Raw genomic sequence first — 12,711 nt, forward strand, 5'->3', positions numbered from 1 at the left:
ATGTAGATGCGGCGCGACCATGGTGGCGTGGAACGCCGTGGGTAACGGAAAGCGGCGGGGGCAAAGCCGAACGGCTCGTCAGGACGTACTGGTACGTGCCGTCGGGCAGAGAGATGTCCTTGGCGATCGAGGAGCTGGAGGCCCTGGGACGACAAGAGGCCCGCAGGTACCGGGCTGACCTGGAATGGTGGGTCCGTGAGACCACGGCATTCTGGCGCGGCCAGGACGGTCGATAGATGTTCTGGTTTTCATGTCCTTCCTTTCCGGTCGGAAACCTTTGATGTTTCTTCCCTGGCCTTCTGCCGCCTGCATCGCGTGGTTGGCCCATATCCTACTTTCCGGGGCTGCGCATTGCACCAACGGCCGGCTAGTTTTTATAGACAACAGTGCTAACCATCTAGTTTTGTGCGTTGCATGCCATCATGGGCAAAGATACTTGGCTTTTACTGTGCTCGCTTCTTATTCCAATATCTCATGATCATTTCCACTCTGCGATCCCTCTTTGGCGAATGATAGCCGTCGCTGTGCACTCCCCGACTGAATCGGAATGTCATCTCCGCGAACTGTTCTCCATCTCGGGCTGTTGGATCATCTGAATTATTCTCGTGGGCTTTGGGAATGCCTCCCTGCAAACAGCCAAAAGTCAGAACTCCAACATCCCATCATCTAGAATTGGACGCCTGTGCGATGTGTTTTCATTGTGTTGCTGCGTGCGAACATGGCGTTGAGGCTGGGGAGTTGAACGGACTGACACTTGCTGTGGCGTGAGTGGCGGGGCGCAGGCGATGACTGTGGCGCTCCACGTCCTCCCGGTCACGTCACGTTCCTAAAGGTTAGATGTGGGGCCTTGGTTGTGCACGCTGCCCACTTTGCACACTGGCTAATCTTGCACGCTGCCTGAATCTTATATACTACTAACGCTGTGAAGTAATTACATAGTCCTACCTATATTTGTAAATATGACGTCCAATATATAGTTTAGCTTTAAGTAACTTTGGTATAGTATATATTCAGAAAGAGTTTATTATTTAGATAGGGAGACTGTAATTCATAACTATGTGATACTGAAGTAGCTACAGAGGGGAGAGAAAGCCTCGCATAAGATAAGGCAGACAAACCAGCAAAGGACGTCTTCGCAAGCAACACGAGAGACGCATTAGGAATCATCAGTCATGACAGTAGTATGTGATTGCCTGCCTTCGCGTTGGTTGGGGCGGAACATCGGAACATATTTCGAGTGAGATGGGTAATATTGCGAGCGCGTGCTAAAAAGGGCTTTTCTTGATCTGCAATTAGACCACATTAATGCAGAATCATGGTGGATACTCCCTCCCTCAGGGGCGGTGCTATAAGACCCAAGATGTCCTTCGTAGTTAATTGCCAAAGCCGCTTCACATATGCATCGCTGGTAAACAGCTCTTCGAAAAAGCCGATTTCAGAATTCTTGGCAGATTTCGCAAGTTTAAGAGTCTTGGCTCGTCCTTCGAGAGAAATAGCCTCAAGATATCCAGTGGCGATATCCCACGCTATTGAAACTCTTTTGAAAGCCGTGTTTACCGCAGGGCAAGACAGTTCGCGATTTCGGGAGTGAATATGCCTCGTTCTTATGCTCCTCTGGTTTGGACAAGTCTGATCTCGCGCGAATCGACTTGTTCGTGATAGCAAAGGCTTTTCGAAAAGCAGGCTAGATACCGCATGAGTAAGGCCCAGGAAGGAGAGAGCATCAGTCGTCGAGACTTCTGGTCGATTGGATCGCCGTAGGCTGTCCATCGGAGCAGGCAAGTTCTCTGGGGTTGCGCGACGGTGCGGTCATGATCTGACGCCAATGCTCAATCAGCCTGAAAATGTCAAGGAGTTGTAGATTCTCGGCCTCAGCCCCGACATACAGCAAGATGCTCACTCTATGCAAAGAACTTTGTGACTCTCTTCGCCTACGCAGGTGTGAAGCGCAGGAAATGTTGGATCGTAAATGTCTCCGGATCAATAACTAGACCGATGACTCGATGATGATGGCCAACTGCCGCGTAATCTTGTCGTTTTGCGAAACGACGAACATCTTCACTGAAGGCGAGAACGATGAACATGCTAAAGAGACGTGATTTTGCACACAGAAACCTTGAAGTTGATGCCCATCGCGACCGTCCTACTGACTATCGGAGCCCAGGGTTATCACACCAACCCATCGACAGCTCACGTACGGAAACCAGACCGCGATTGAGAATACCACCCATGCCACAAGCAGGATGGGCATGCAGCAGCGTATGGTCGAACTTAAGAGGAATGCAAATGATCTGGGATTTTGTCGTAAAAGCGGACAGGTTGGAAACCAGGTGCCCAGATGCTGCACGTCGCGTCGCTCACATACTTCGCAAGCCTCCATGCCATTCCTTTGAAGCGAACTGGCTCCAAACTCCTCGCTTAATGCCTCGCCTGAGAAATACTGATATGTCTTGGTCTACATGCGCAGCTGAACTGGAACCTGTATCACGAACGCACATCACCAGATTGTATTCGGCATTATGTCGGACCTCAGGCACATGCGGAACTTGCGGTGTTCCGCCTCCCAGTGTCTTCATGGCCAGTCATAGCTGCGACCTTGGAGAACAAATCAAGTCCAACTCAAGCGGCGCCACTGCATGGTATTATGATGCTACAGGCGGTACAGTAACTAGCCCAATTTACATGAATGCGTTTTCTGATGCATCTCCCACACCAAAGTAATCTTTTCTCTGTCGGCAATATCACAGCTTTGAATAACCACCGTTGTGATTATCGAAGGGTTTGAGGAAGTAGTTCAAGCATAAATACGACTCAGGTACTCGATATCGTAAATCATCCTACAGCACTCGTCAGTATGTCTGAAGTGGGACAAAAAGTGGAAGGGAAGAACTGACTGAGATTGAACGTCAGTAGCACCTGGGTTTATTAGCATATCCCCCAGACTGAAGTTCACACTGTATAGAAGAATACGATCTTCCCATTGCTCAACAGGCTCAGAGGGCGCTAATTGCTTCTGACATTCAGAGAAGAACTCCCTGATCATCATCGATAACCTGGTTAGCCAGGCTCCCATTCCCAATTCGTTGTGTGCGAACAACGCTGCTGAGCTGAGCAGAATCGGTGTGCCGGCTACCGAGTCCATGGCAAGGCTCTGACGACGCAAATTACCGTGCACAAAGGAGGGCTTCAAAATTGGCCATCTGATTGAAGCGGAAGGAGGAGGCTCGGCACAGTCTTCCTGATGAGATGGTCAAAACTGAGAAGAGCCTTAAGCCACAGGCCATTCGTGCGTGACTCGAAATCGCTCAGCCCTCGTAGCATGCCGCTGAACAGTTCGCACCAGCTGCTGTTCCAGATATCAACTAGCTGGCGGAATTTGTCGTGGTACGGCGGCGTTGGAAAACCGAAGTGATTAGGCACTGGTGAAACAATGTCTCGGTGAATCGTAGCGATCGTCTAGCATATCTTCGCCGACGGTGGCAGAATCTCTTCCACAATGTCGATGCAATCCATAACGAGAAGGCCTCGTATATATACCAACTCCCCGTACGTCCTCTCTCTTTCGTGGTGTAGTCTTTCTCTCTCCTCCGTCGTTCGCACCCGTCTGGCTGTCTGCTGTCCGATTGTAGCTTCCCGTCCCGTCGCTGAAAAGGCTTGCTGGTTCATGTCAACTGAATCTCAAACACATTCCTCGCTGTCACAAACTTTAACGATGAAATACCGCTCTTCCGCTGACATGGACACAGTAATGCGCGCAATGCATATCCACCGAGCCAGGTTTTGATCCCCATGGAAACAAATCATCGAGATATAGCACGGGTTCCGAATATATGGGATTCGTTACCACAAAGACTAATATCTCGTTTAGGAAGGTGCATTTACGAATATGGACCATGGAACACCAGCATTCGGCATCTGAATACGACACAGAAGCTTCGAATCGTCGAAGACTTCCTCGGGATTCAGACCGCGATGGATGACTTGCCGATGACCGCCCATGCGGAAACAGAGCATTTGACTTGCAAGTAGATTCTATCACATGAAATATTCCAGCTGTTTGCTCAAGACAAGTCGTCCAATTCGGGATTCCTTTGGGTGCAAGGTTTTCAAGGCTCGAGAACATCAGGACTAGCGTCGTTTCTCATCAGAACCTTCAAAAGTCGAAACGAGACGTGTCATCACTTTCGTTTCTGAGACGATGACATACATAAGCAGTCTTTCTTTTGCGAAATCGTTGGCATTTCAGATATCTTGCGAATCTAGACAATTTCAGGATAACCTTGTGTATTTTGTGTGCGCAGGCGAAACGCTAAGCGGGTGTTCCAAGGAGGTAGCGTGGGAAAAGCTCATTCCTGATCCCACGTCAAAGCTGTATAATCCGCTCACTCTTTTGGGTCATCGATGGTATCGATATATGCGATGAACCGAGTGCAATCATCAACACGCTGCACAGGGGTGTGTTGTCCAAGATGCCGCTTAGGGTGGTGGTTTTCGGTCGTTCATCTCGGGAGTTGGAAAAACTTGTGAGCGACCAAGTTTTGCACATCAATCTCAGCGATTCCATGCAACGCCGTCAGGCTGTCGAAAGCCTCGTGGAAGAGAAGCCTGGCCGTTCAAATCCAATGGCAACTCTTGTCCTCCGGGCATCAGACGGCAACTACTTGACGGCGAGCCTGCTTCTGAGCCAGCACTTTCGTAAACCTGGCGACTTTCCCATGGCGGAGGCGGCAGGCATAGCTCAGATCGAAATGCCTTGAGTCTGGAACCTTTCATAACTAATGAGGCCCGTTTCTGGTCTGCGGAGGAAGCATTTATTGTTCGTCAAGCTCTGTGCGCTCGCGTATGCAAAGGTTCCTCTGGAGCTCAATCAACTCGTCCGAGGCATCGCAATTCTTACTTCAAAGGTTCATGATGCACAAAAGATCAGGAATCTTTTAGGACCGCTTGTCACTGTAAATGGGGCGTCTTCTGTTGAAATTTGCCACCGCTCACCCCGAGGATTTCTTTCCCGAGGAGACAGCCCAGGCATTTGCCCGGCGACATTCACTGGGTATGCAAAAGTTTTCCGAGCTTGCTTGAAGGAGATCCAGGAAGTTCTGGTATACTCAGTTGAGCTTTCGATACTTGCAGAAGGGCAGCTCTTGCCTGCTTATGCTGTCACGGCTTGGTCTTTACATCTTTGTCACGTCGACTTGAGTCTTTATTAAGAAGGATTGTCACTGCTGGGGGACTTTCTGAGCGACTCCTCTGAGGGATCGTGTGTCTTAATGCTTTCGATAATCGGGAAGCTGAATATCATGGCAGATGCTGCAGATGTATTGTGCTTCACGACCAGTTCCTCCAAGGTTCCTATACCGGGGCGTTTCACTGAAATGTTGCAAAACTGGGCAATTGAGATGTCCAGATTGCTGAGCAGATTTGGAGGCCAGCTCCAGAAGTGTCCAAAGGTCATATTCGACAACGTACCGCTGTTTCTACCTGGATCCTCTCTGTTACGCTCTCAGCTCAGACAACCACGCCTTCCCAGTCCTACGTTCGTCGAAGGAGTCGCTCACAAGGACTGAGATGATTTCCATGCGTGCCTTAAAGTTGCCAAAACACCCATGTCAGTCCTTTGCACTCCTCGATTGGTGGCTACCTTGTCGCCCTCTCCACCAGGTGAGGTGTACGTATTGCCAGCCTTATAGTATCGGCGTCCCAGGACAATCGAACATGGGTAGAGCATTGCCATGATGTGTTTGAATACGTCCGGGACAATTTTGGCGACATATGGTACTCGCACGATCAAAATTTGGCTGGTTGAAAAGAACTGTCCACCGTGGATATTTCCCGCCTTGGCTGCAACAGGCCCACTGGATATCGCCTTCTGTATCAACAATCTCTCGGTTCTTGTATGTGCCGCTGATGGCGATATTTGGAGGTTTTCAATACCCATCTTGGCCTCAGGTGAAGCTAATGCCGCGAGATGCCTTGGTTCTGTAGCGATGCCGGGAATAGGAGGTGCGGTATCGAAGCCGCCCAAATCCGTAGCATTCAACGTCAATGGGAGCATGGTTTCAGCCATGTATCATGATCTTTCAGTTGTTTCATGGCATATCTTAGAGTATGGCGGTCGTTTCCATCGGCAGCGACAACGAAGGTTGAGTGGACTGACTGTCTGCTCCTTTGTCAAATCAGTCTACGAAAATTCGATGGCTTTCGGGCAGCAAGAATGTGATCTGTGCCAGGGCTCCATCCGGACGTGGGATGTAGAAGCACTAAATGTTCGCCAAGTTATGAAATCTGGCGCCCAGGATGTTGGGGGTAGTTCTGGGCGTCCGTTATTCATCACCAGCGATGGCACCGGGATATTGAGCGTCAGGCGACTTGATGGCACAATCGTGGTCTCCAGTACTTCGGATGACCGTCATCTTATTGACTCTGTACTGTGCCCAACAGGGCGCAGGGTATATAAACTCTGGAGAAGCCGATGCGACGTCTGGTGCCCGATGGCGTTGGTTCTGCCTGACCAACGTGCAGCTCTTGTTCGGCCTGATGCGGCGGCATCACAGGGCCAGTACTGCTCTTCGGGAGGAGATGTAGAGATTCTCTGCATTAGCCCGCGCATTTCTGTGCCCTACACGGCACAATCGCATGGGAAAATTCAGGCTTTGACCAAGAACGATGAGCGCATCATTTCGCATCAGCCAAAAGTGTCTATCGCGGTCACCAATATGGCTTGTGAAAACTTTGGGCAACTGGCGGCAGTTGCTCACACGACACGTCATCTGAACACCCTTCTGCTCCAGAATCATCTCTTGCGAAAGATTGCGACGCGAGAGCTAATCGAGAGCAAGATCCGCCAACTTCTGTTCAATGCAGATGACCGCATACTTTTGGTCTCTTCTGATGACAGGCTGCTGGTTTGATCTTCCTACGAGCAGACGAACGCCGCTTTCCTAGTCCAGATCGACAGCCCTGCTTACTGAATAAACCATCCCACCGCTAGAAATTACCTCCCTGGTTTCCTCCCGACAGGGCTGATGGCCCTGGAATGGAAAAGCCTCACGACCATTGTAGAAACGGAATTCGCATGCTCACAGCAGGCGACCGACGACAATGACCCATTAATTCCACAACGGCCAATACCGACAAGAACAGACTGTGTGGCCAAAGTCAAGCTCGTGGACGAAGATTCCCGATTCCTCATCGAGAGCAGACAGTACGGCAACATCGGAGCGCTTAGCCTGGAATACATCACAGTCAGCGACGTCAGCGCCTGTATTGCGAATCACGGATTTCCCGTGAAAATCGCGGAGTATCAGGGCAAGTTTAGGCAGGGTCTCGGCAGATTCCTCAGGAGCGTTCGCGCACTAGAAGACGTTATCGACAGTCTTGCTTTCCTAAAGCACAGTGGTTGGCTGTGTGCTATTTCGGGTAACGGGAGTCTCCGGAAGCACATGTTCCTGCCCCTAGACTGGCTTGATCCTCATTGTCTCGACTTCGACGAAATCGACAAGGACGGGACCTTATTTGTTCCCAAAGGGCAGAGCAAGTATACTCCGTAATACGCTAAGAATAACATATTCTAGAGAAAACATTCACAGATGAACGAAGGAGACTGCCGATCCAAGGGATGAGAATCGGATCCGGTTGGTGGAACTGCCCAGTCTTCCCGCCATACTGAACAGGGCGCGATAATCATGATATCTACCTGTAGCGGAGTAGACGCCCCGCTCTTGAAGCGCGCTGCCACTTGACTTCCGTCTATTGTCGCCACCCCAAAGGTTACGGCAGAGAGAAGCACGCGTTTAGAAGCAGTGCAGGATTCCCCAGGGCTCTCTTTTGACAGGCGTCGAAGGCCAACAGGGCTGCGCAGCCACAACAACACGAGAAATGCCTAGTTGAACGATGCAGCAGATCACGAGTCGAGAAAGCGGGAAAATATTTTTGAAGCCGATGTTCCGAACGCTGTTCAATGCAGCCAAGGTCGTTTCATTCTATTGCGATGGAACAATTCGCGACGGCGGCATCTGCGATGCATGATAACGAACTCGTAGAAGTCGAGCTAGTTTGATTTAGCTCACAGCACAAGCACCATTCTACCAGCTTACCCAGGGACAAGGCATCCGGACAACTTGGACTGAGCATTCTGTTCTTCAACGTGCCTCAGCACCTCCCTTGTGGCAAAAGATGCGATGTCAGGTATTGATTTTTCGATAATCCTCTTAATATGGCCAAAGTCTCCACATGCATTTTGCATAGAGCCGCCCAATCTTCCGTCATTGGACTTGTCGATTTCGTTGTTTGAACAATCTGATAGCCTGATTTTCAGGATCTTGTCTCGCAGTTAGCTCGGAAGCATGTCGACTTCGTCAGCTGTTTTTTTCGGATATAGGCTAATCAATTATAGGGCGAGAACCAGCGATCCAAGTTGCAGATGAATGCAGTCACGTCTCACGTCTCGAAGGTCTGCAATTGGATCCGTTGTCGAATGGGCCGGCAATATCATCAGTGATCGAAAATGTTCTGACAGATATATTGACAGAGAATGACTTGCCGTCATGCGTAACGAGAAAGTCGATGCGGTGTCTCCAGCAAGAGACCCGATAGGTTGTGTTTGCTCGTTCGAGAAGAAGCAAACGGCGTTTCGTGCTTTCACCCGGGAAGAGAAGGCTATGAGACTTTGTCAGGGGACCTCTATGGTTGCCGAATCATTCCCATATATAACTAAGGCAGTTCCCCCACAGTGGAACTCTGTAGGCTGATCAGTATCCAGTGTGAAAGACATTCATTAACACGACTCTTTCATCGTCACCCATAGCTTTGCTTCTATACCGAGCAGCTCTTCCGTCGTGCATGAAGTTACTTAACCAATCCAGCTACCAGGGCTGGATAAAAGGGTATGGCCGATTTCTCATGAAGACGGTATATAGACTCGTATTTAGGGCCTGCAGCCGACTTTCGTCTTACAAGCTTCGACGCCGTCCGCCTTGTGGTGTCTGCATCATCCAGCACGACTTTCATCCCAAGAAAGTATTATATTCGCAAAAGCTTGGGTCGTGGATATGTCAAACCGAGCTTTCATACTTTTGAACCCTGGAAGTTCGATTTAAACGATGATATGTGAGCCAGGATTGACATCCGAGTAGAATTTTGAGTACGGCAAGCGCAGCGCTTCATTCGATCTGCCCAATAGGGTCAGGCGAGATTCTCCAGATTCGACGGATGCCGGGAGAACATTTCTTCCTTTCTGCTGAGTACAGTCCCAACAATTTTCTATGGACCGGAAAACGTCGTCAATCATTAGCTGTTGTTGAACAAATGTCACGATTGTGTCTTCGATGTGGGCAGATCCAAAGTTCAGAGCGGAGAGGCGCGCGTAGGATGGGACTTCATGAAGAATTGGACCTTGGAAAAGGAATAAAAGCACAGGAGAAAATGAAATCATCACGATATCGATGAGTTTAAGCACCAGTTGAGCGCGGGGTGGGAAACAACCCACGCATTCAGAGCCCGGTGGAGTCTTTGGTGTGCTGGCCGGAGGCCACAAATCGTGGGCCAGACTGATATATCCGATGAAGAAGAACGAAATTTAACGTTCATTTTCACATTGGTTTCGCCATAATATTCATAAGATTACGTTCGTAGCGTCCTCTCGAGGTGATCAGGTTGTGCGGGTGGCTGTGAATTCATGGGGAACTTTGGGTGTCTTACGTAATGCAAGTCCGCCAAAACCCCGACCTGCAGTTGGCAACAAGCTGGACTATGCCGACTGGCACCATTTTGGTAAATGTCAATTTAACTTGTTCGCACGCCTTCGCCTACAGGGGCGTTGGTGATCACCGCAATTTGGCGTCTCCCACGATACATCGAAGGACTGGCCCGCTGGGCTGCAGTTTGCAGATGACATCTTGAAATCAAGCTTAAACAGAAGGGCCTTACGCTAAAGCCGACCAGCTTTCGTCATCGCCTTCGCAAAGGACTTTCTCGATATACATGAGCGTCGTTGTGCATCTATAGAGTAGCAGCTGCATGGCGCCGATAGATGGACGTATGTTCAGCTACCACTCGCCAACAATTCAAGGGGACGGCTGTAGTCAAAGACAGGTAGACAGATGAGACTACTGAAGACAGCAACCAAAGTCAAGTGGAATAACAAGCGGATAGGTAATGTTCTCCATGTTCTCCGAGATTTGGAGCTTTATAATGCCGTCCAGTCCGTCCAGCGCCGTATGATGACACCCAGCTACGATGTAGGCGGCTCTGGGAGACGGAAGATTGGCAACCTTGGAGTGGTGCTATCTCAGAAACCGAACACCAGGCTTTTCATGTTATTGCAGGGTGAAATTGCAGTAGTCCTATGTCGTCCACACAGAGAATGCAATGTCCTGTGGGGATACCTTGCTGATGACGAAGTGCTTCCGCCAGAATGATCCCAAGAAAGTCCACGAAGACCGCATTTGCGTAGAAACCTGCGCCAGAAAGTGACCAGCCAAAGAGCGAGGGCAATTGAATGTGGTCTTTGCCCCTCACAATATTTGGCATCTGTTTTAATGGCATGGGCAAATGTTAGCGGCCTTATCTGCGCAGCCTCGTCGAACGAGGCCGCCGCTCTACTCAACGAGACCAACTATTGGCGATCACTTAGCTTGCCTCCAGCACGGAATGCGTGGCTTGTTCAGGATCGAGCGCAGTTGCGTAGCCCACAACGATATCGTGTAGCTATGACGAAGTTGACTTTTAGCATGCCGTAGAAGACGATTAGACAACTTGGCGGTGTTGGATCGTTTCGTGTTTAAATCATCCACGGGTGGGGTCAAACTCCTTGTTTTTCTTTCTTAGAAAAGGCTTTCTGAGATGCGTCGAATGAGCCAGCTGTGGGTTTGCTAGACCTGAGTCGATCGTATCATGTGGTGATGAGAAGGAAAGGGTAGACGTCCCTCGCGTCGACGGAGTCGTTATGGCCTCTCTAGATCACTTGAGGGGCGCCGCAAGCCGACTTCACTTTGGTAAAGCCGATGCATCTTGCGCCCTACTTGACGACCACTCGATGCCCTTCCCTCCAAGATCGCCCTTGATTTTCTGACCTTCCAGCCATCTTGACAGGCTTCGCGTGATCTGTATTGCCCTCATTCCGTCAACCTACACGCAGACATCGGAGTCCCTGCTACTCTTCGCGTCAAGAATGTTTTGGAGTCGGGGTCTGATGATGAGCCTGGAGATGGGATGTTTCTCTAATGAGGACGAGATGGGTTACTGCTGCTGATTTTCACGACCATCACGGCCCACGTTGTCTGCGAGTGACGCTGAAGAGCTTCCACTGCAGAGTGAGGGGGCCAGCGCACGGAGGCTTGCAAAGTGGTCGGAACCCGTGCGTCTTACGCCAACGCTGAGCATGGTGCCGTGCACAGCTCTGGGGATAGTTCGTGATTGCCTCATGGATTGCCGCTCATTTGAGTGCCGAATCGCCTCATCTGGAGCGATAACCGTGGTTGTGTGGGGTGGGTGGGCTCAGACTTTTGGCCGCTGACTGTAATGCAAGTCGGTGAAAATCCCGACCTGCAGGGGGCACTTGCCTTATCAGCCACTGAAAAGCTCCCTCACAGCGTAGGTACCTTACCTCAGCACAGTGTTCCTCAGACCTGCACCGTGACCTGCCATGTGCTCAGGCACCAGCCACAACAGCCCCAGCCTCGGAGGCGCCACATCCACCCTCCATCCAAGCGCACCTGCAGATGACATACCGGGCACCTTCCGATCAAGTCCAGTGCAGGTCGGACTTTATTCAGACCTGCACTATTACCCGTCGACGGCACCACCTGGAACGGCAGCTTCCAACTTCCACCTAGATTGGGACCGTGCATCCATGCCAAGGCGCGCTAGAGAAAGATCATGGTGGAGACATTCCTCTAGCGCGTCTCGCCAATCTGGCGCTAGCCTCCGTCGGGCGACTCGCCTGCCGCATTGGGGGGAGCGGCCCTTGTTTCCAACGGTCGGGTGCCTTCACATTTCCCTGGGCAGTGACTCCGCGTCACGTCTAGGGACCTTCCACTACCTTGCCTTACTTACCTAAGGTACCTCAAGCAATGTGAAGTCCCGTCCTCCGCCACCTCAGACAATGTACCATTATCTGTCGACCGACCAGCCCATGTCCCGGTTCGGTCCAGTCGCACTCCCGAAACATCTGTCGCGCGAATTCCTCCGGCCATCTTTGCATTTTGACGACAGTCCGCCATTTTCAGCCGCCGGCTCGGGCGGGCCCGCCACGGCTGCACGTGTCCACCGCAGCAGAGTGTCCATCCAGCACTGGCCTGGTCTTCGGCGGAGTCCATGCCAGTCGCCTTCTCATTTCGTAACGCCCCATGCTGTGCACGCTGCCGACCCAAAGTCGCCTTCGGCGCACAAGCCGACCCGTCCGGCCTGTATGAATGTCCCAGACGTTGCTGCGGAGAGTCGTCGGGCACACCGGGAAGGACACCATCGCCAAGGCCTGCTGGCCTTATTTGCACAAGCCCTACGGCAACTCTGCATCTCCCGAGGTCGCCAGCGTCTTCGTCCTGGATACAGCTGTCCGCTCTGCTCACTCTTGCGCGAAATCATGCGCGCTTCAGTTGCATCCTTCTCCAGCGCGGACAGGTATCTCACCGTCAAAGACGCGAGTCCAAGATTCTTCAGATGGGAAGCATAAGAACACCTGCTTCGCACTCGGGGGCCCATTTTCTTTACAGG

General features: G+C 51.0%; 1 protein-coding gene across 1 annotated transcript; it reads right to left on the reverse strand.

Moving 5' to 3' along the window:
- Positions 1-3,186: 3,186 nt before the first annotated feature.
- GCG54_00015381 (uncharacterized protein) lies at positions 3,187-3,644 on the reverse strand (the record flags this gene model as incomplete). Its single annotated transcript, XM_045415173.1, has 2 exons — positions 3,187-3,419; positions 3,476-3,644. Coding segments are annotated over 2 exons (402 nt in total), but the record flags the coding sequence as incomplete, so codon positions are not given.
- Between the last annotated feature and the right edge of the window lie 9,067 nt (positions 3,645-12,711).

The sequence above is a fragment of the Colletotrichum gloeosporioides genome, assembly GCF_011800055.1.
Source record: "Colletotrichum gloeosporioides strain Lc1 chromosome Unknown consensus_25, whole genome shotgun sequence".
NCBI classification, from domain to species: Eukaryota; Fungi; Ascomycota; class Sordariomycetes; order Glomerellales; family Glomerellaceae; genus Colletotrichum; species Colletotrichum gloeosporioides.